The 24900-nt window shown below is 39.1% G+C and overlaps 1 protein-coding gene across 1 annotated transcript in view; it reads right to left on the bottom strand.

Annotated features, from left to right (window-relative positions):
* The window catches only part of KIAA0825 (KIAA0825 ortholog), a 225246-nt gene that overhangs the window by 141427 nt on the left and 58919 nt on the right, over positions 1–24900 (bottom strand). Inside the window, exons 9-11 of the mRNA XM_060761787.2 lie at positions 18939–19089; positions 14828–15018; positions 12746–12928 (exon numbers count right to left, since the gene is read on the bottom strand). Of these exons, the coding sequence (XP_060617770.2) occupies positions 12746–12928; positions 14828–15018; positions 18939–19089 (525 nt within the window). The remainder of the gene's footprint in view (positions 1–12745; positions 12929–14827; positions 15019–18938; positions 19090–24900) is intronic.

Genomic DNA, 24900 nt, shown 5'->3' with positions numbered 1-24900 from the left:
GAACCACCTGTTGAAGGGCCACAGCAGAGTAGAGGAGAATCAAATCCTGCAAAAGTGGTAAAAGGGGTGGAAGCCCACCAGGAAGTGCCTAAATCGTTGGTAGCCAAGGGTGGCTTGCCTCAGGGATTGTATTGGATCTGTGGTCAATGGGCAGGAAAGATTTTGCCGCCATTTTGGGAAGGAACATGCACGATTGGCACTCTGATGTTAGCGGATGTGACAATATACCCAGAACAACAATCCCAGGTGACTTGGAGAAGGGAGCGTGAAGAACAGCGTTTGAAAAGAGCTTATGATGAAACACTTGGATATGACCCAGACCAAACTTATTTAAATGAGGGAGAAAGGCTGGGAGCCATCTTGTTCCCTGCTGCGGGCGTAGCTCTAAATATAAAACAGATTCGGAGACTCTCAGCTCAAGTGGAGAGGCTGGCGAACAAAACTGTGGCTGGAATAAGAGCTCTGCAGACAGAAGTTGATTCCTTGGCAGGGGTCCTGATGCAACACAAACTTGCTCTGGACTACCTATTGTCTGTACAAGGAGGGCTATGTTCTTTTCTCAATACCACGTGCTGCCACTATATAAACAAATCGGGAGAGATTGAATCTGATATAGATAAGATACAGAAAGTAGTATCTACCATCAGAATTGAATACGCCCCAAAGGGAGAGAGTGTTTTTGGCTGGTTAACTGAGTGGTTGCCGAACTTCCAATGGTTAAAAGACCTCATCGTTGTAGGATTTGTTATCTTGATAATTGGTATTCTAATCATAATCCTACTGCCTTGTGTGATTGCTTGCTTAAGAAATATGATTGAACGAATTGTTACTACGGCAAATGCCCGACATGGAAGTCAATTGAAACAACTTATGGCTCTGGAGATAGAAGAGATGCAACAGCTATCCAGGGAAAATAAGGTGGTATAATCACACTAAGGGTGTGACTCCGAAAAATGAGTTTTCTTCGTCACAAGATTTTGTGGGGTATGTGGCAGCAGCTAAATAGAGAAATAATTATAACTTAATGAAATTAATGAAGTCTTACCTTAAAAAGGGATTCTTAATAGAGTAAAGAAGGAATTCTGGTGATGATTCTCTGGTGGAAGGGAAAACGACAGATGGCATAAAGGACAGGAGGCTGGGGACCTAATCTTGTGTCAATATTTGGATAAGCCGAGGTCAGAGCGGAGCTATATGTGGAAGCCTACAAGGGTGGGTGCCAAGAACAATTGATAATTATTAACCTAAGGAAGAAGCGAACATTTGAAGATATGGTATAACAGCGCCACCTCCTGTCTGGTTGAAGTAAATAGCAGGCAAAATGAAATATATCTTTTTAAATGGAACAAATGTATTGTCAAATGTATTGGGAAGATAATTAAGGAGAATTAATAAGGGAAATGCTTGTTTTTAGTGAGTTTAAGATACAGAAATGAAGATGTGTGGAATCATATAATATGATGTGAAGAAATATATGAAGTTATGATTCATTTTAATGGTTCAATGTAAATCAATGTAAATTGTCTGGGAACGAGGTCAGATGATGTAAGGGGAAAAGTTGTGGAAAACATGATATCTTGCCAACAAATGTTCTTGGCCACGATTCGAGGACAAACTGATCAGATTGTGTAAAGGTTAGGGCTTTTCTGCGCATGTGTAACCCTGAGAATTATGCTATAAATACTGGGTGGTTTGGATCAGTCTTTTGTACCTCACCAGCCAGATTGGAGCTGAGGTGCCCTTGCCCGGGTAAGCATTAAAATTCTGTGAACTTGCAAAGCTGTCTCTGTCTCTTCCTTCTCCTCTTTCTCCTGGAATTTCTTGGGGACCCTCGCTCCCCCGCTTCACACTTCTTGGGTTGGTAGATGTATCGTATCCAAATTGGTGTCAATTCCCCCAGTGGTTTTTTAGTTCTGTTAATCCCACAAGCACATTACATTTTTATTTATATAGACTAGCTGTACCTGGCCATGTGTTGCTGTGGCCCATTGTGGAGAAATGGGAAAGAAAGAAAAGAGAAAGAGCTGGTTTCTAAGCTATCAATACACAATTGAAATGGCAAAGTGTCAACCTAATATAGGACGCTTTTCAGTCTCCTCAAGGCCAAAGGGTTATATGGATGTGTGAAAGGGCCCTGGGTTACCTGTGTCCACACTGCCATATAGCCCAGTTCAAAGGTATTATATAGGTGGTATTATTATTATTATTATTATTATTATTATTATTATTATTATTAATGTATAGATATTATTATAGACACAAATATTATTATTAAAGGTATATAGGAATTATTATTATATTTGTTTTTTATTTCATATCAAAATTTTATTATTATTATTTACAGTATTTATATACCACCTTTCTCACCCCTGGGGGGACTCAAAGCATTGCATGAATTAGTATAAAACTGATAAAAAAAATAGAAGGAACACAGGGCTAAACATCTTTCAAGCAAAAACGGGCAACAGATGTATGGATATTATTGTAGACCTATAGATATTATTATAGGCATATAGATATATTATTACTATAGATATTATATAGCTATTATTATAATAGATGTATACATATTATTATACGTGTATATAGATATTATTATTATTATTATTTTTGAATAAATTTTATTAGGTTTTTGTAACTGCTACTACTACTACAACGAAAGAGGGGGAATAATATAAAGAAGATAGAACAGTAGGAAAAATAGAAAAAGAGCAAAAAAAAAACATAGGGTATAACTAACCCCGGCGCTCTCAAAAAAAGGAAAGAAAAAAAAAGGAGAGCAGCAGGGGAAAGGAAAAAAAAATTATTAAAAAGAAAAATATAAAAAGTAAAAATATACACACAAAAGTTTGGACCTCCTTCCGGCTCTGCCCCTGTGTCCGTCTTTCTCAGTATCTTCATACTTCTATATTTGTTACCTGTTTCTATGATTACTTGTCTTTGGACCAATTTCCAATATATTCTTCAATTATTGTCCAATCTGTTTGTCTTATTGGGTTGCCTGTATTCTTTCTTAATAAAAAAGTTAAATTGTCCATGTCCTTAATTTCGTTTATCTTCTTTATCCACTTAAATTTATCTGGTATATCTGTCTGTTTCCAGAGTTGTGCAAAAACAATTCTAGCGGCTGTCGTCAGGTAGACAAATAGAATGTCTTCATTTGAGTCTAAACATATATCTCCATCTGTGATTCCCAGCAGAAAATATTCGGCTTTTCTAGGGAATTTTTTTTTAAATAGTCTCTGCATTACATCATGTATTTCTTTCCAGTATTTTTGAGATTTTTCACAACTCCACCAGAGGTGGAAAAAGCTTCCGTCATGTTCTTTACATTTCCAGCAAGTCTTAGGTACATCTTTATACATCTTATTTAGTTTCACTGGTGTCATGTACCACCTATGGAACATTTTCAACCAATTCTCTTTTAAGTCTGTGGCATAAGTGTACTTCAATTTTTTGTTCCACATTTTTTCCCAATCCGCCATTGCTATTGGTTTTTTAAAGTTCTCCGCCCACTTTACCATACAGCTTTTTATTAGTTCCGTTTCAGTGGACCATTCTAGCAATTTATCATATAATTTTGTAATACATTTTGTCTCCGTATTTAGGATTTTATCCCAAAATTCTTCTTTGAGTTGGAAACCCAGCTTTTTGTCTTGATTATATTGTTCTTTTATTTGTAAGTAATTCAACCACATAGTCCTTGGATAATTTTGTTTTATTTCTTCATAAGTTTTTAGCTCCATTGAACCTTGTCTCAGAAGTTCTTTATAAGTGGGCCAGTTTGTCCAGCCCAACAGTCTTCTCTGCTTCGCCTCCACTGGGGAGGTCCAAAGCGGAGTTTTTGAATAAAAGTATTTTTTGTATCTTTCCCAGATTCTAAGTAATGAGGATCGGATGAAATGGTTACCAAAATTTCTTTCCTGTTTCTCTTTTCCATACCATGTATAGGCATGCCAACCAACCCGAAGATCATGGCCTTCTAAAGTAAGAAGATTTTCACTCTTCAGTTTCATCCATTCTTTAATCCAAATCAAGGCACATGCTTCGTGGTATAGCTTAAAATTAGGTAACCCAAAACCTCCTCTCTTTTTTTTGTCTGTCAACACTTGGTACTTTATTCTTGCCTTTTTCCCTTTCCATATAAATTTCGAGAGATCCTTTGTCCATTCCTTAAATTTCTTAACATTCCTTATTATTGGGATATTTTGAAATAAATAAAGCAATTTTGGAAGGACAGACATCTTAATTAGCGCAATTCTTCCTAGCAGAGAAAGATTTAAAAACTTCCACTTCTCCAAGTCTTTCCTAATTTCACTCCAAAGTTTTTCATAATTGTTGGAAAGGAGCTGGGCGTTTTTGGCTGTAAGCCAAATACCTAAGTATTTTATCTTGTTTACAACTCGTAAACCGGAAATTCTCGTTAGTTCCTCTTGTTTGTCTTTTGCCATATTCTTCGTTAAAATGACGGTCTTATTTTTATTTAGTTTAAATCCGGCTAACTTTCCGAATTCCTCAATTGTTTCTAGCCAATTTTTAATATTCTCCCGTGGATTTTCTATTATGCCAATTATGTCGTCCGCATAGGCTCTAGCCTTGAATTCTTGTTTCCCAATTTTAACCCCCTTGATCTTTTCCTCTTCTTTTATCTTTTTCATCAAAATTTCTAATGACATTATAAAGATCAGGGGAGATATAGGACAGCCTTGTCTAGAGCCTTTTCCTATTTTAAATTCGGCCGATGTTTGTCCATTTACTTGAATTCTGGCACTTTGTTTCTTATAAATTTCTTCTATGGCCATTATGAATTGGAATCCCATGTCCAGTTCTTTCATTAAAGTTTTAAAAAAGTCCCAATTCAGATTGTCGAATGCCTTCTCCGCGTCAACCGCGAGGAAGGCCACTTCTTTTTGAGGGTTGGCTTCAAAGTATTCAATCATATCTATCACTATTCTCATATTATCTTTTATATTTCTTTTTGGTAGGAATCCAACCTGTTCTTCCCCAATCCAATTGCTCAGAAAATTTTTCAATCTTTGGGCCAGAATATTTGTAAAGATTTTGTAATCTACGTTTAGGAGCGAAATTGGTCTATAGTTCCGCACATCTGATTGGTCTGATAATTCTTTATGTATGACAATTATTTCCGCTGAATTCCATGTTTCTGGGATTCCCTGATTCTGGAAGATTCCATTCATTACTTTTTTTAACATTGGCATAAGCTCTTTCTTGAATGTTTTATAGTACCCGGCAGTGAAACCATCCGGGCCTGGTGCTTTATTCGCGTCCATTTTCTTTATTGCGGCCTCAATCTCCTCCTCTCCAAATCTTTAAAGGCCAGTTCCGATTGTAAATCTTCTTTAATGTATAGGGCTACTCCTCTTTTTTTCTTTTCAAAAGAGGAGTAGTATAATTTGCCCAATTTTTTATTTATTAGGTGTGCAACATGTTTGTGCATAATGTGAGTTTCCTGTAGCGCCATGATATCATGTTTTCCCTTCTTTAAGTTGTTAAACAGAGTTTTCCTTTTATTGGGAGAATTAAGACCATTGACATTTGAAGAGTAAATCTTTATTTGTCTATCAATTAGCATTATTAATCTTGTCTATTTCCAGGCCTATGTCGTCTCTTCCTTCATCAGGATTCGAGGATTCTTCGTCATCATTATCTGTAGCCAATAAGTCATAGTCCGGTGAATTGAACCTTGCCCTTTTACTCTGTTTCCCCTTTCTCGGGGTTAGCGGTACATTGTTACTTGATGTTGCTCCAGCACTAAATTTCCGTTCTTGTCTTGAAGGATTACTTTCAGTTTTCCCTGGATCTTCATCTTTAATTAATTTCTCATAGAAGTCTTTTGCCTTGTCTATTGATGTCAGCCAATACTTCTGCTCCTTGAAGGTCGTCATAATCCCTTCCGATCTCTCCCATCTAAATCTGATGTTTCTTTTCTTTAGTTCCTGGGTGAGGAAAAAATACTGTCTTCGTTTTGTCAAAGTTGTCTGGGGAAATTCTTTTAATACCACCACTTTTTCCCCCTTATATTGTAGAGGAATCTTGCTGTTAGCCTGCAGCACTTCATCTCTTGTTCTTTTTCTTACAAAGCTCACCAAAACATCTCTAGAAGTTTTATTCTTTCTTGAATAATTAGTTGCAATACGAAAAATTTGATCCACCTCTTTATCCATAATTTCTAATGTACTTTTTAATGATGTTGCCAAGATTTCCAAAGTAATTCCTCTTATATCTTCATTTGGGTTTTCTTGTATATTCCGTAGTCTAAGTTGAGTCTCCAATTCTTTCATTTCCAAAAATTCTTGATTTCTTTCTAGTTTTTGTCTTTGTCTGTCCCAGGAGGTAACTCTCTCCTGAATGGTCTTCTGAAGTTTTTCCTTCTCCTTTGTCTTCACCTTTATGTCTTTTATTTCTTCTTTAAGTGTGGATATATCTTTATCCACCCTAACTATTTCTTCTTTTAATTCCTTTTTTAATTCATTTTTTAATTCAATTTTTAGCTCCTCAAATTTTTTCTGCATCTCCTGATGATGAGTTTCTTGCTTTGCCTTTAGGTCCTTAATCCCCGATTCGAATGATGTTTGTAGATTGGTTTGTGCTAAAGCTAAATTTTGAATTTCCTTTACTACATCCTTCAAACTCGGTTCTTGTGAGCCCTGGGAATTTCTTCTTTGCAATAAGGATTGGTCTATTTTTAATTCTTGTTTAATTTTCGAGGCTGGATCTTGTTTGGCTTTTGGGGTTGTCATTTTTCTATGTTTCCCTTGCTTAATTTGATGGATTTTTGATAAATTTATTATAATTAATTCACTAATTCTAGATGATTTTCGTATTTAATGTTTCAATTATTTGTATAGTGGATATAAGAGTATTAATAAAATTACTAATTCATTAATTCATTAAAATGTCCTTGTTTAGATTCTTAATTCATTCAGTGTGCCATTTAATGGCTTCAATTAATTCTCCTTTTTGATTCCGAGCAATGAACTCCGATCTTAAAATAAAGTAGTATTTCCTCGTCTTTATCTTCTTCTCTTAATCCAATCTACGCGCACCTTCTGCTCCTCAACTTGTCCTGTCCCACGTTGTCCTGTCGTTCCGTCTCTGCCGCGCTGTGTTGTTCCTCTCCGTCTTCTATCTTCGCCTCCTGGCTGGTCCCCCGACGTCCGTCCTCCACCTCTATTGTTAGTCTCCTGCAATCTTCTCTGGTGTCTGATTCTAATAAGCAGTTCACTGTCTCCCTCCTACTCCAGTTTAATCCATTCCTTTCCCCCCTCCTTCTTACCTTAACTTTAATTTTCGGCTTGCCCTGCTTCTTCTTTCTCTCTTTCTTCCGCCCTTCTTCAAAATGGCGGGGGTTCCGTTTCCGCCCTTCCCCTTACCTCACTTCCGCCCTCTTGCCCTTTACTTTGATCTTCTTCCTTCCGCCCTGGCTGCAGTCCTTCCGTTCTCCTTGTCCCGCCGGCTCCTCCTTCTTGTCGTCACTTCTCCTTCCTCTTTGTTTTGGGTTTGTTTACAAGAAGCTCCGCGGTAGACATAACAACATGGCGCCAAGGACGGTATTATGTTTACCTTTATTATAGCGGGCCAAAGAGGGGCTTCTTCAGCGGGAGGGGGGATTCTTATTCGAAGAAGGAGGGGGATTTACCCAATTTGGAGGGAGTATTGTATTTAAATTATATGGTTCAAATTGTTTTTTCCAATTCAAATCCAGTCAAATCCAGTATCATTCTTCCTACTCCGGAATTCTTCTTATTTCATTTGGATAATTTACTTTTCCCGGTGCTAAGACCGCTTTGTAAGATCTTTTAAGTCCAAAGGCCTGGGGTTTAAACCCCCCTTTGTTGTTTTATTTAAATGTTTATCTTTCCTTTTCTTTTCCTTTTTCTGTCTGCTTTAATCAGTTGCAGAATCCGAGCTTATAATTCTTATTACTTACCCCTCTTGATAGGGGATGCTTCTTGTCTCTATTTTCTTGATTTAGTGGGGGAAGACAGCAGTTCTTGCGGGTTTCCCCGCTTCCCACGGAGCGATCCGCTACCGGTGGTATTTCCCGGGCCCTTTTTTCCCCCACCTTTGAGGGACGGGGGCTTTGAGGGCCGTCGGGTTATCCTAGCCGGTTTCACGTTCCCTCAGCTCTCGATCCGGCTGAGGAGGGGAGCAACAGGCTCGACCCGATCGCAAAACGTGGTTCCTCCCTGCAGAGCCTCAGAGAGGTGCTCCTGCCGCCATGCCACCCCACCGGAAGTCCCCTAGATAGATATTATTATTATTATTATTATTACTATTATAGACATAGATATTATAGGCATATAGGTATCTTTTTTTAGTAAAGGACATAGATTGCTTTAGTAGATGTCTTGTGTCCAAATTTGGTGTCAATTCGTCCAGTGGTTTCTGAGTTCTGTTAATCCCACAAACAAACATTACATTTTTATTTATATAGATGATTCTACGAGGTCCTTTTCCCTATATGTCCAGTGGACATCACTCTCTAGTTTTTGTTAGTACCAGAAATTTTATTGTGGGGCCCCGGAGGATTAGCAGAAATTAAAAGCAGTTTTCAGTTTGGACTACTTCCAGATATACCGTGGTTCTTCTAGCTAGGAGTTATCATTGAAATCCAAATCTGGGATTCCCCTGTCATTCTGGGATTCCCCTGTCAACTCCTGGAATGAGTTGTTGCCTTTGTTCCTCCCTTTCCCCTCACGTGCTATCCAGCCTATCAAAATGGAAGAGGAATAGTTGCAAGGTTGTGGAAATTACATAGCTGTCACTATTGAGACAATCTAGAGACCTGTACAAGTCAGCGGAGGGGAAAAGACCTCTTACCACATACGCTATAGAATCTGCTGTCAGGTTTTCTATTCTTATAGCCACTTTGTGTAAAGAGTAATATCCCCTGGACCTGAAGGGGTGAATTATTAGAAAAGGCTTTTTGGTGGCCTCAATGTGCTGCCAAGAGGAGCAGAAAGTTACTTTCTGCACACATCCTAATGCCAAAGCTTTCATAAATCCATGTTTAATTGCCTAGCATATAAAAAAACCCTAGTAGGAAATGCTCTTTATGTATAAGAAATGCTATAGCAGCTGCCTCTTGTCACAGAATTGAGGAAAGCATCTGTGAGAGTATTTGATATCAAGGAAAATTCTATGGTACAGTTATGCTATTCTTATGTAGCATATGACAAGGTGAAAATTGATCTTGTAAATCTTCGGGCCAGTATGAAATGATGAGATGCCTAATATTGCTGCCTTGGAAAATTTTACTGTTATACACATTCTTATGTTCTGTATAGTATCTAGCTGAATAAATTCAAAACCAGCTTTTTTCCGTTTTTTTCTATGATTTTTTAAAAAGCAAAATAGAACAAAAAAGCAGGAAATGGAAACAGAAGTTATAAGAGAATATTAAAAGTACAGTTCCAGCCAAATAAGCAAAAGCAACCTGTTGTATATATGGAGGGACTATGAAAAAAGACTTATTGGAGAATACTGAACCCTGCTGATTGGTTGTTTCTTTATCCTCCAGTGTTCTACTTACTGAGCTTTTAAGTTGCATGGCCGGGGGGGGGGGGGGTGGGGGGGATGGGGGGGGTGGGTTCATTTATACATATATATAAATGAAAAGAAGATATGCTCCTAAAATTCTGAGCTGGCTTTAAAGTGAAATGGCTCATTAAGTTTAGCAAACTATCACAATTAATTGAGTGTGTGTGTATGGTCTCAGCCAGCATCAATGTTGTCAATTGAATTAATTGCCACTTGCATTCAAAGATGAACCACTCTTCCGTTTTTAGTAGCTTTAATGAACATATGCTCCCAGTTTTCTATGGATAGTAGGCATCGCTCTGACTCTGTCTCTTTCACTCATATATTAAAAACATACAATCTGCTAAAAAGAAATTCTTGCTGTATTTTGAAGAGGTTCAAGATATGTAGTTCTGAGCCAAGTATCCCACTCTCCTGATGTAGTTTATTGATTGTAGAGCATATTTCAGTTTCTCTAAGGAAACAAAGATGGCTTTCGCTAAATGTTATTTATGGGATATAAGATGTCCTATGCATACAACTATTGACTGATCAATAATAAGTTTGTGTTGTCAAAGGCTTTCATGGCAGGAATCACTGGTTTGCTGTGAGTTTCCTGGGCCATATGACCATGTTCTGGAAGCATTCTCTCCTGACATTCTCTCCAACATCCTTAGAGGTTGTGAGGTCTTACCTCTGAGGATGCCAGACCTCACAACCTGAGGATGCCTGCCATAGATGTGGGAAAAATATCAGGAGAGAATGCTTCTGGAACATGGCCATACAGCCCGGAGAACTCACAACAACCCAATAATAGCTTTGTTGTGATTTTTCTTACGTAAAATATGTAAAGCTCCATGGATTCAACTTTAGAAACAGACATGTTGTGCTTCTTTGCTTAGTCTCAAAAGGACATGTAGCTGGCTCTGTACCTGGATATCTGAAAATATCTCTGTCTCTCAACATTTAAAATATAGAATTTACTAGATGAAGGCACTTAGAACTGTATAAAGAAATGTCACTCCTTTTCTTAGAATCTTTTGAACTGTAATCAGTGTGATTTTCTCTAATGCTGATTTAACCTCAAAATAATTCCATTATAAGATTAAACTGACAAATATGACGGTTATCTAATAAAACTATGTAAGCATTAGAGTAATTGTTGATATATTTATATGGATGGTTTCAGCTGTATGTTATTGTGTCCAAAGTAAGATTTTCATAAATTGGGTTAAAAATCAACGCAATATAACTTTCAGGTGTGTTGAGGAGTTAACCATTTCAGCAAAACCTACATGTAAACAAAAACTGAAGGTTTTGCGTCCACTTATTAGTATTTAAGGTGCTGTAAAGGTTTTTGCCAATTGTACTGTGTGATTTTTAATTTCATGCCAGATCAAAACTATGTATGAACACAGCAACAAAATGCCAATTTTCTTACAGAAATTTAAGTCATTGGAGGGATGGGCACAATGCAGTTTAGAATATACAAAGTGAAAAAATCCCCAAAAATGTTGCACTGAAATGTTCCCAAACAATTTCTGAGAGTATACATGCAACACAGATCAGCTCCAACTCAATTACAATAAAACCAAAATCATGGCTTTCGCTAATAGGCCCAGGACTTACTCTTGGAGCATAGATGGTCATAAAATTGAACAAGTTACATCCTTCAAATATCTAGGTGTAGTTTTCCAATCTAATGGTAGCAGAAGAGCTCATGGGGATCAAGTATCCAACACCGCGCAGGGGAGCTCAATTGCCATTCTCAAATATCTCAGGACAAGAGGGGGCCACTTCACACCGGCAGCGCTCAAGCTATTTGAAGCCAAGTCATTAGCCCAACTCTTGTATGGTGCTCAGCTGGGCCCCTTCCCCAGTTTTGCCCCATTAGAACTGGTCCAGTCCAAGTTTCTGAGATCGGCCTTGCAGGTACCTAAATGCGTTTCTAATGCCACCCTGCGACTAGAGACGGGTTTTATGAGAGTGGAGGCCAGGGTGTGGGTGGCCATACTTAACCTCTGGCTCAGACTGTCCCGTGCACCCCTTGGCCTTGCCCCACTAACCATGGAGGATGACTTCCAATCCACATGGAAGCAGGCGGTAGCATCCAAAATCTCCTCGTTGGGATTTTCTCCAGGTCTACTTTTAGCTATGGATTACAATCAAGCCAAAGCACTTATTAAACAACGTATCACAGACACAGAGCGCCAACTAGATCTGGCCTTGGCTCCAACCTTCCTTGTCAGTGAAGATAGCAGATACCTTGCCTCCCCTATGGCATATTTAACATACTTAGAGGTTCCTATTCATCGGAGGGCTTTCACCCTGGCCCGATGCCACGCTCTCCCATCAGCTGTACTCGAGGGCCGCTACCGGAAGATCCCTTTCCCAGAGAGGCTCTGCCCCTGCGACTCGGGTCATGTGGAAACAATAGAACATGTGCTCCTTCAGTGTCCGTTCTACAGAGATACCCGTGCCAGGCTTATCTTACCCTTGATAGACAAGCACCAGGCCATTCAGGACAATTTTATACTGCCCTGCTACTTGCAGATACTAATTCAGCTACAACCTACAGTGTTGCAAAGTTTTGTGCAGCAGCATACAACATCCGCCAGGGAATGACTAGTTCCAAAAGTCAGCTGTGTGTCCAGTAATCTTCTTCCCTGAATCTACAATTTGATGGATCTGGGCATTGTATGTTGTTACCCTGTTTCCCCTTCTGCTCCCTCACCCATATTGTGTTTTTAGTAGTTATATTTATATTTATATTTTTAATGTACCAAACATGCCAGGTTTGTATGGAAATGTGACACTATTTCCTGTGCTGGTCAATGACCGAAATAAATGTTTTTGATTTTGATTTGAGAGTATACATAAAATTTAATCCGCAACAAAGCAATTCTGTGGTAAGAACAAATTAGTTCCAAAGTGAGCCTCCCCACAGTTGATGGCTTCTGGCCCATTTCGAGCTTAAATATAATGCATCAAAAAGGGGCAAGCTTTTGGATTAAACTGGGACTAAAAGTCTCAAGTGAAAGGAGACTTTTTGTTCTAATTCATTTCCTGCCCAGGTTTGCTTTATCATACCAGGATATCTACCATCATCTAAACGCAGATATTTATTTCCATTAGAACAGGGTAAATCTACATATCTCTTAAAACAATACAGCACACTCTTAAAACAATACAGCACACTTACTTATACAGATTCTCCAGTGGTGTAGTTAAAATGACAGCAGCTGCAAGTAAATTATTGCAATGACTGTGTATTTTAGAAATATGAGGATTTCTGTCTTTATGTGGACTCAGAAGTTCTTTTACTGAGCCACAAACTGACCACAACATCTTTTCACAGGTCATCAAAATTGCTGTAACATCTATTCTGTAAGAAACAAAGCAAGACCCCAAAAGTAAAGTAATAAATACTTATCATTTGCTACAATTCAGAAATAATTTCAACACTGGGAAAAAACACATTCTTTGTATTACTTAAAGTAACCAGAATTCTTTGGCATAATGGAAAAAAGAACTATAACAATATTTTTAAAATGATATGGCGGCATCCCTGATTTTATGGGATGAAGATAATATGCATATGAATTGTACTGTACACATGAGTAATTTCTCTCTATAGAAACAAATAGGTAAGCAATTCAATTGTGGAAATTTCCCATTTCTTTGGGCTATACATGTCGAATTTGAAATAAGCTGATATAAAGATATAAAATATTCCAGTAGCATCTTTATTATTAAGTAGTGGGAAAAATTCAAGCATAAGCTCTTGTGTAGTACAATCTACTTGACTAGATGAAGTAGACTGTAATCTACGAAGGTTTACGCTAGAAATGATTTTTTCCCAATAAGTCCCAAAGGTGCTAGTGAAGTCCTTTAATGTGTTTCATACACTTGTTTACCAATAGCAGAAGACACTTTTATTAAGTCAGACTTCTCTAGCTCAATAATGCTGACACCGAGTGGTTTCACTTAGGCTTCTTTCCTAACTCTGAATGGATATACCAAAGATTCATTTTGCACACAAAAACCCACTTACTTCAATGACAAAGGACCAGTTTTGATTTTAACAGAACAGGACTGCTATCAAAACAATGTACATTTATTTACCCATCAAGTTTTTTTTGTTGAAAAAATGAGTAATTTGAACTCAATAAAGCAGAGAACCTGTATAAAACATTATCACACTTGGAGATTAACTATAGTGGAATAACAGCTAGAGAATATGTGCAATGATTGTTCGAACAGCCCTGGATTACCATTGTGGATGACGTGATTTTAATAGTGAATGCAATGTTTTATATGTTTTAATGTGCATTCATTTTAATTTTAAATTTTAACCGAAATGTATTTTAACTGTATGTTGTCCAAAGGCATTGAATAGTCACCTACATGTGAATCCCCTTCGGGGTAAAGAAAGTCAAGATATAAATAGGGTAAATAAAATAAATAAATAAATAAATAAATAACAGAATTAATATTAGAAAGCAACTCTACTCCAATACAGAACAATAATTCAATCTATCATAGTATGAAAGGAGTGCTACCATTTCTCAAAGACATAATTCTTACAGTGAATAACATTTTTCAGGAACTTATCTCTGAACAGAAAATTCTGCTTCTGTAGCATAATGCAGTCCTACATGAATGTACCACATCTGAGCAACATCTACTTCTCTGCTATGGAATTTAATTTTCTCTTCCATGTCAACCACAATTTATGGTCATGTTTAAACTTGGACAAGCTATAATTTCATATAATCATGGCTTGTTGAAACAAAGCAAATTCAAACCATAATTTAAAAGCCTATTTCATTACAATAAGCTATAGTTAAGATTAACAGTAGTTTACTATTGTTCAGATGATTCACTAAACTGTAACTGATCTTTTTTTTAAAAAAACACACACATACACTTCCAGATATATAGAACAGGGAGGAAGAGCGCAAGACTCTAATATCCTATATTTTCAGCAAAAGTTAACCCATGGCAGAAAAGGCTTAAAAGTTAATTAGTTACTGTTCTTTAGAAAACATTTTCAAAATATTTATTTTTCCCCAACAGCAGTTGACTGGATAATTTCTGTTGCTATTTTTAAACGGATTGTCCTCTTAATCTACATTTTAATATGCTAACTTGTATTGTTTAAAATATTCAATTTCTTTATTATCCGATTATTTTTATTGAAATTGTTTTGAATGTTCAATGAATAGAAGAATGAGAATAACAGTCACTTCATTCATACTACAAAATAACAAGCAATAATCACCTTATCTGTGGTGTTCTCTTATAACTGGGTTGAGCTTGAAAATATCTGCAGGCCAAGAGTGCCAAAGATTTTTCCAGCACTTCTTTTAGAATCTCCTGGGCCAACGCAGGGGGTAGAACAGTCCATAGATCATGATGAAGAGCACAGCAGAAATAATGCCACATCTGGACAGAGAATGAGCATCGTTCCCCCTGGCAAAACCACCAAATGTTAAACAACAGAAACACATCTTACTGAATGTCAACTTAGATTCAATGAATCTAATCTACTCAGGCTCAGAGGAAATGGTTGAAGAGCAAGGAATGTGGAATTACCAGAACAAAATTCTCACAAGATTTAAAACACATTTTTTGCTTAAAAGGACATAACATATTTGAAAATGAGTGTTCTTGCAATAAGCCAAACCACTGACATATATTTGTATTTTCCATACCTAGCTTTTCAGAAAATGTCATGTGCTGTTGTTACTCATTTGCTAAAATATGTACAAATGCTCACAATCTCTGTCATATCAAAACCAAATTTCACTGAAAAGGGTATCAGTAATGGTCATCCTTCCATTTAAACTCTTATTTACTATGGCAACTGACTTTCTATACAGTTGTAGTTGCTGCTAAAGTTAATGATTTCTAAATGAAAGACTAAAATTCATACTAGTTTAGGTTATGGGTTATCTGGCGCAAGTTATGAACCACTGAGTTATGGGTTATCTAATGATACTTGGAAGCCAGTTTGGTCCTGGTTTGAAAGAAGGATATGAATGGAATTAATACAATAATGACAATAAATCAACAGGGTGTTAACAGTGGTAAATAGCATCCTTTGCTGGTACACTAAGTAAAATGTTTGGAGAAACCTTGTCTCAGGCAAAAGGGTAATACAAGATAAAGATAGCTTCTTATATCTACATACCAAGTTAAAGAGGTACACAGAGTTCTACACACACCCCAATGAACTAAAAAATGACTTTCTTAATAAAATGTGCATCATTGCACTATTACAGAGTTAATTTATACCCTTTTAACCTTCACCTTCCAGTTATAACATGGTTATAAACCTACAGCTGCACATTCAGCAGAAGAATTAGTAATGCACTCATGGTAACTTGCTAAATATATGTAAATAGCATTCATTGTTAGCCTTCTAAGACCATGTAGATCTCTCATTATTATATTTTAATAACAGAAACAAAATAGAATAAATCTAAGTGACAATTTAATATCATCACATTTTTACACAAACATAGCTGAAGACCAGACATCATTATAATTTCCTGTCTAATATGTAATGTGCTATGAAGATCTATTATTATAGATCATTACAATGAAGTGTAACTACAAAAATAACCTTACCAGTAGAGAGCACTGCATATAATCTTTCCAAGATTAGCATCACATCAAAAGATTATATATGGGCATTTTATTAATGTTTTATAATATACTGTAGTGTGCATTTGTATTTTATGATGTGTAAATTAAAACCATCATTATACATTTGCTGTAATAGCAATGAAATGCAGGTATTAAAAGTAAATTAGATAGATCTATTGATCGATCCTACAGACAATAAAAATAAACATTTTGTTTTAAATGGCCTCCAAATATTTCAAAAAATATTGAATGATTTGAATGAAAAAATAAACTCCTTCATCCTCATGAGTTCCTACAAACATTAAACAGATAGAGAATACATTTGTAGTTTTAAAAAACTTCATACACACACACACACACACAACTCCTTTAAACAATGAGTGTGTGTGCATGTCTGTGCATGTGTGTGTGTGTGTTGTTGTTGTTGTTGTTATCATGGCATTTTCTTGGCAAGATGTATTTAGAGAGGTTGCCTTTCCTTCCTTTGAGGCTGAGAGGGGGTGCCTTCTCCAGAGTCACTCAGTGATTTCTCATGGCTGATTCAAACCTGGCATCCCGAGTCACAGTCCAGCACTCAAACACTATGCCAAGCAGGCTCTCTATAATTCCTAGAAACACTAAAATGATCAAATCATTCAGTATTTTGAAGGATTCTAGAACTTTGTAAAACAATTTTTTTTAAAAATGTGTACACGTATTTTCTATGAAGCACATATTCTACATTTACTTTATTGTATTCTCAGCATTACAGTTTATTTTTATGTAGTTTTGTACTTGTTGGTAATTATCTCAAGCTTTTTATTAAAATTCTTTATATTATTTCATCTGAAAGAGTAAACCTGGATATTTTCCCCTATTTGCCATTTGTTGCTATTGCAAAATATTTAAATGGGGAAACATCTGCTATTTTTAAAAGCTTCATACAATAAAACAGATGTGTACTTTTAATTTAAAATGTATGTCAGGAATAGGCAGCTGGGCAGTACTGTATAAGCCACTCAGTATTTTTTACAAGTAGACATTATTTTTGAAAATTAGAAAATGTAAGTTTTGAAAATTGCTGCAGATGTTTGTTAAAATAAAAGCTTGGTTCCAAAGTATTGTTTGGAGTGCCAGTTTGGTGGCAAAGCAAGTATTCCATCCATTCAATTGGTAAAATAGTATTTCGGTGATATTGTTACACCAAACTACAATCTTATACAATAACTTTGTTTTGGAATACAGGTTCTTATTACCTGTCCTAATCAGGGTATTAACCAGGATTCAATCACTCAGAAATTGAAACCAGTGTTTCGGGTAAGTTTCAAATAATCACATTTTATATAAATACCATATAAAAATTACTAGTCCCTAAAATTTACAGCTCTTTTTCTAGTCAATTAAATTGTCTACAGAGTAGCTTTCAAATTCAGATAAACATACTACTAGTATTTTGTGAACCATACACAGTGAAGAAATATAGCAGAGGTACTTGCTTTCCAAAAAAGCTGTCTGTTCTTGTCTTTTCCGAGGACTGGGGGGCCCTTCCACACAGCCTTATATCCCAGAATATAAAAGTAGAAAATCCCACATTATCTGAGTGTGGACTTACATAACCCAGCTCAAAGCAGCTATTGTGGGATTTTCTGCCTTGATATTCTGGGATATAGGGCTGTGTGAAATCATTCAGAGATGACCCAAGAAGCTTATTTGATCATAGTGCCGTATTACTGTTTAATTGATTGACTTGTGATACAGCAGCAATTATCTTATAGTTCAGCATAATGTAACAACAAACAGTGTGGGGTTACTGGATTAAAGGGGAAATATTTGGCAGTACCTTATTCAAGCATGCCATAGATTCCTTTATTTATAACGTGGTCTAACAAACACTAAACTACAGGGAAGAATATTATGGAGAATACAAAAGGTTGCTGTGAGTTATCTGGGCTGCATGCACATGTTCCAGAAGCATTCTCTCCTGACGTTTCGCCCACATCTATGGCAGGCATCCTCACAGATTGTGAGGTTTGTAGGAAACAAGGTAAGTGGGGTTTATATATCTGTGGAATGTCCAGGGTGGGGGAAAGAACTCTTGTCTGTCTGAGGCAAATGTGAATGCTGCAATTGATCACCTTGATTAGCATGGAACAGCCTTGCAGCTTCACAGCAACCCAGTTATTTTGGTAGAAGTCCTCAAGTGTAAGACAGAAGATTGAAAATGTTTTTGTTTACTTGTGCAAAGTTTGCCCAACCTATTTCTTTTACATGTACATATAGTCAAACTGGAAATATCTTGAAACACGTGGAACTGCATTTCTTTCCTGCTGTGTAGGAACCAATCTGAACATTAGGAAGAACTTCCTGACTGTGAGAGCCGTTCAGCAGTGGAACTCTCTGCCCCGGAGTGTGGTGGAGGCTCCTTCTTTGGAAGCTTTTAAGCAGAGGCTGGATAGCCATTTGTCAGGGGTGATTTGAATGCAATATTCCTGCTTCTTGGCAGGGGGTTGGACTGGATGGCCCATGAGGTCTCTTCCAACTCTTTGATTCTATGATTCTATCTCTATTATTTCCATGTTGTTTCTGACTCAGGTATCTATTTTCCTGTTAAAGGAGTAATGTCCAGGAGTATAGCTACTTTAAGTGAAGTATATCTATACCATCTCAAAATGTAACGTGATTCTGACAAAATGTTTCAAACCACTACAAAAAAAAAAAAAACCCAAACAACAAAAGGAAGGATAGTAAAGTTAATCTCAAACCTCGTAAAAAGCTTTGTTGTCATCCCAGTAGTGACTTTCAGCATCCTGTAAAATGCTTGTAGAACAAACTCTGATGCAGTAGTTTGTAACTTGAAACTGAAGAAGGTTGATCAGTTCATCATATTGCTGAAGAGGTACTAGAAACAAGGGCCTGTTCAAATGAGAAAATCAAAGGCAAAAGATTTAAGACCAGTGCAGCAGGAGGTAACAATCCACCATACTACAAATGGTTTGGATTATTATGTATCAATCATTCTTTCTCTCTTGATACTTGAATCTAAACTCGTATTTGCTTTAAAATCTGGTCTTTGTTATAGAAATGGTTTGAAAATGTACACCTGCTGTTTTACTGTACAATCATTTTAGGCAAAATGTGTTGTCAAGAAAAAAATCCTCTGTCCCTTTAAATAATCTGGATAGTTTTTTGTGGGGCTTTTTTTTTTTGCTCTTATTGGAATATAATTTACAATTCTAACTTGTTTTTGTTTGAAAGCATGTTCTGTTATAAAGAAATGCCATACAGTTTGAGATATACAGAATACATGAATATGAAGTTTTATTATTTATATGACCAACAATGTACTGTATGAGGCAGAAAGGATATCAGGTAAATAAAAAGAAAGAACATGGGTCTTCCACTTAAAAGCCAAATATCTACAGACATGAAGACAATAGAGAAAGTGAGGTAAGGTGAGGTAAGGATATGAATTAAAGAATGTATGCTTCCATAGCAACTCAAAGATTTCGTTTGGCTGCAAATGTAAACCAGTAATCAAAAACCACTAGCTGTGTGTTCCTCATTTGCTACCTCCAATCAGAGATAAGATAGTGAAAGATATGCTGGTTTGCAAACAGAAAAGCTGCTGCATGCATCAAAGTTGTTTTGTAGGCAGTAAAGTTGTTATACTTGAGCTTCACCCTGTATATATAGGCAAAGAAGTAATCACAATTTTATGTCATTCTTGAGAAAATGTCTGAATTACTATCAAATAAATCAGGCCTTCTTTTGTTGCTTTGCCCACCCCACAGTACCCTTGGCCCAGCCCTGTGGCCATAAGCGTTGACCATCACTATTAATTGTGCACAATGCCTTCAGACTGAAAAAGGATCCCCAACTGCTCTAAACTAAATTTTAATGTTGCAAGAAAAAAAGTTAATCCAGACAGGATTCATGCTTACACTCCCCTCCTCAGCCTCTCTAATTTGGTATAGGCTCAAGGCACGATTTAGAGACTTCTGTTTTTGTTATTAACCACAGCTTCCCATATTGTTCAAACACCGGATAATTCAAATAAAACAAGTTCAAGAGATAATCTAACAAACTGGCTTGCTTTAAAAAACTGCCATTAAGATTAACTGCAACTTGGAATTTAGCTGGCATGCACTAAAGCAGGAATGGGCAACCCAAGCTGGGCTGGGGACCAATTTCTGGACTGCAAATTTTCCAGTCACGACAGAGGGGATTTTTTCTAGTCATTCCTCCTCCCATAGTCTGGGTCTAACAACCTAGAGCCAGATCCCTTCCACAAAGCTGTATAAAATCCACACTGAACTGAATTATATGGCAATGTGGACTCAGATAATCCAGTTCAAAGCAGATATTGTGGATTATCTGCCTTGATATTCTGGGTTATATGGCTGGGTCTAAACAGCAGGGCCAGTTGCTTGCAGCACAAAAAGGCTCCAGCTGTGATTGTTTCGGCCCCCAGAGGCATTCTCTCATTTGTATTCTATTCCACTACTTTTTAAATTGTGGGCCCTGACCCCAAATAGGCTCCCCTTAGCTCAATTTTGGGTCCCGAAAAATTTGGGGAGAATAAGTTTTCTGAAAGTCATTTAGTGGCTGTTTTAGACATTTACACAAATTTGTTGTGCACACTTTACAGTGGATTCTGCAGAAGGTGTTACAACTGTACTTCATACAAAGGAAAATCAGCCTGTTTAGCAAGCCACGAAAATACTGATTTTTAAAAAATCAGTAAATGTTTATTTTTATATCTGTTTTATAAACTTATATACCTGGGGTCACAATAATTTGAGACAGAAGCAATTTTTGGAACTATAACTATAGTTAGGAGAGTAAAGATCACAGATGAAAAAGCCAAACAGGACAGAAAGATTGGATGAAGTATGGCAAGCCTAAAAGACAAAACATGTTTATTGAATATGGAAAGTATTAAGAAACCAGTCAAAAGAGGCACTGTGTGATCTAGACAGTAAGAACAGTAAATGGTTTTGACGGCTGAACTCTATACACACAAGAAAAGGAAGGAATCAATGCATTCCTCAAGTAAGTGGTTTTGCTGAGAGTGCTAAACAATTTTTTAAAATGTCATAATTGGTTCCCTAAGCAGATACATCTTTTGTAGGGCAAGATGTAACATTACCTGAGGTTTTGGTCTATGCTTCAGGTCAGTATACCTTCTTCATTTTCAAACAGTTACTTCTTATATTATTGCACCAAGCAATTAGTATGCATGATTGTTCAGAATTTCATAGAAAGCCAAACACTTGATTTAATGGTAGGTTACATACCTGTGACCATCTTTCTTCGAGTGGTGCTCTGCGAATTCACACTTGTGTAGAGACTGCGCCTGCGCGGGCTCCAACGGAAACTTCTACATTTTAAAACTTTCAAGTTTTGGCGGTAACCCCGCCCAGCCCCGGCAGGGGATAAAAGGGTGCCCCGCGCACACCGATCCAATTCTTACGCCGCTACGGTAGCGAGAAATTGGAGGTTTGCATAGAGGGGAGGCTGGGCGGGTTAGTGTGAATTCGCAGAGCACCACTCGAAGAAAGATGGTCACAGGTATGTAACCTACCATTTTTCTTCGTGGTCTCTGCGAATGCACACTTGTGGAGACTAGCAAGCTCAGGTCCCGGAGGCGGGAAGAATGCAAACCGACTAGTCAAGTCAAGGGCCAAACAATTTTATTAAGTGCAAACAGTTAGCAAACAAGAGATTGTAATCACTTCCGAAGAAGGGTACAGTGCATAAAACTTATGGGAGTACGTGATCCTCCCGGTCACGCAAGGGTGACCAATTAACAGTGAAAGACACTCAATAAATGAGGGCATTCGTGAACAATAAGAACCGTCTCATGACCCTTGAATTAAAACACATGGTGATTTTCGAAGACACTCATTGTAATGAGGGCACATTAAGTAGTTACACAAAAACAGTTTTGTTAACAAGTGCAAAACACATTAGCAAGGCAAAAAGGCGTCGATATCGACACAAACACTACCCGTGGTGAGCCTCATTAGGCTATAGTGCAAGGTTGCCTGTGCCCCAGGCAGTAAGGCATCAAGTGTAAAGGTGCAACTACATTCACTGGCACCGGTAAACAGTCGAGTTCAAGTAAAACATGGTAAACAACACTCAAACAATGTACGGTACCGAAGAAGCCCTCGGTACCGATCAGCACAAGGAAAAAAACACTTGGTATCGATCAACACAAGGAAAAACACTTTGCAAGTGTTAGGAAGGACATGATCCCAAAATCGCCCTCCCAAAGGCCATGTCAGGTGTACACCTGGTATTTAGTCTATAATGTGAGACAAATGTCTGAGGATTCTTCCAAATGGCCGCTTTGCAAATAGCGTCCAAGGGAATCCCCTTAAGGAAGGCCGTCGATGCCGCCATAGCCCTGGTTGACCGAGCCCGGACAACCAATGGGGGTTGCTGTCGAGCGAGTTGGTAACAAAGCTCGATTGTCGAAGTGATCCAATGGGACAGGCGTTGCGCCGTGATCGGCAGGCCCAATTTCTCTCGGGCGTACGCCACAAACAGTCTCTGAGTCCTTCGAGACCGAGCAGTTCTGTCCTTATAACAGAGTAAAGCCCTCCGCACATCGAGCATATGAAGTCTCTCTTCCCTTGGGGTAGAGGGGTGCTGACACAACGAGGGAAGGACAATGTCTTCATTCACATGGAAAGGGGACACAACCTTGGGAAGGAATGACACATCCGTGCGGAGGACTGCTCTGTCCTCGTGGACAACAAAATATGGTTCGTCCACACGCAGTGCTGCAAGTTCCGAAGGCCTACGGGCCGAGGTGATGGCAACAAGAAAAGCCACCTTCCACGACAGAAGTCGAAGGTCAATAGATGTTATTGGTTCAAAAGGCTCCTGCGCGAGCCGAGCCAGCACAAGGTCGAGATTCCAACCCGGAGTCGGGGAGCGGACTGGGGGGTGTAGGTTGTTGAAACCCCGCAGGAAAGACTTCACGGAGCTCTCCTTGAACAAGGAGGCCTCTCCTGTCCGTTGAAACTGCCAAGAGATAGCTGCCAGGTGGGATTTGAGTGACGACAGCGACAAGCCCCGTTCAGTAAGATGCAGCAAGAACGAGAGGATTGACGGTATCGACGGTTGATGATCGTCTAGGCCCTTCTCGGAGAGGAAGGCCTGGAAGCGGTTAAGGCACGCCGAGTAGCACTTTTTGGTCGCTGGTTTGTGGGCTGCCTCTAGGATCGGGAGAACTCCCGGGCACAGGGACCTCAGAACTGGATCCTCCACGCCAAAAGATGCAGAGAAGCGAGGTCGGGGTGGAGAAGCTGGCCGTCCTCCCGGGAGAGCAGATCCTGCCGAAGTGGAAGGCGTCTCATCCGTCCCCCCGATAATTGGAGAAGGACCGAGAACCACGGTTGTCGTGGCCATTCCGGCGCAATCAAGATGCAGTTCGTTTGCGCCGACTGGATTCTCTCGATCACCCTCGGGATGAGCGGGAAGGGAGGGAAGAGGTAGAGGAGATGCCGCGACCAGTCCAGTAGGAACGCGTCCCCGAGACATCCCGGTACCGTGTTCGGAGCAAGCCGGGCACCGAACTGAGGGAGCTGAGCGTTTTGCGGCGACGCGAAAAGGTCTGCGGTCGGGAGGCCCCAATCCCTGAAGATCTTGGCCAGTTCGTCGGGGTTCAACTTCCACTCGTGGGAGGTTGCCCTGGTCCTGCTGAGTGCGTCGGCCTCGACGTTGACCTCTCCCGGGAGGTGCAAAGCTGTTATCGACACCGACCTGGCCACACACCAGTCCCAAAGTTCCAGTGACAGCTTGAGAAGTTTTCTCGAGCCCATTCCCCCCTGCTTGTTCATGTACAACATTGCCACCATATTGTCCGTGAGGATCTGGACCGACTTCCCCGTGACTAAGACAGCAAATGCCCTCAGGGCTTTGAAGATTGCCAGCAGCTCCAGGTAGTTTATATGGCACTGTCTCTCTTGTGGAGACCAGAGGTCGTGGACTGAGAGCTCTCCTGTATGGCATCCCCATGCGAACATCGAGGCGTCTGTCGTTATCGTGACAGCCGGGGGTTCTGGGTGGAACGGGACGCCTTTGCAGACATGCTGGCGGTTCATCCACCAGTTTAGAGAGTCCTTCACCGGCTTCGGTATCAGCAGGCGTTTTGCAGCACTGTCCCGCATGGGATTGAAGTGGTCCAAGAACCATCTCTGGAGGGGACGGAAGCGGAGCCTCGCCAATGGTGTCACCATCACCGTGGAGGCCATGTGCCCGAGGAGGACTTGTATCTGCTTCGCCGGGACCATTCGGGATCGACGCACTCTGAGCACTTCGGCTCGAAGAGCTCTGAACCTCTCCTCCGGAAGGAAGACTGTCTGGGAGAGAGAATCGAACATGGCGCCGATGAACTTTATGCAGGTGGTGGGCTCGAGATGGGACTTCTCCCTGTTCAGCTGAAGGCCCAGGTCTTCGAGGAGGGAAAGGGTCTTTGCCACTTGGAGACGCAGAAGGTCTGGGGAGCGTGCTGCCAACAACCAGTCGTCTAGGTATGAGAAAATGCGGATTTTTTCCCTCCTGAGGGCTGCCGCGACCACCGACATGCATTTGGTGAAGGTTCTCGGTGCCGTCACGAGACTGAACGGGAGGACGTTGAAGACGTACGTCTGTCCCGCTACCCTGAAGGCCAGGAAGCGCCTGTGATGCTTTCTGATTGAGAGGTGGAAA

The sequence above is a fragment of the Anolis sagrei genome, chromosome 2, assembly GCF_037176765.1.
Source record: "Anolis sagrei isolate rAnoSag1 chromosome 2, rAnoSag1.mat, whole genome shotgun sequence".
In the NCBI taxonomy this organism is placed as follows: domain Eukaryota; kingdom Metazoa; phylum Chordata; class Lepidosauria; order Squamata; family Dactyloidae; genus Anolis; species Anolis sagrei.
The sequence above is the reverse complement of the archived record's forward strand: the minus strand, read 5'-3'. Positions and strand labels throughout refer to the sequence as shown.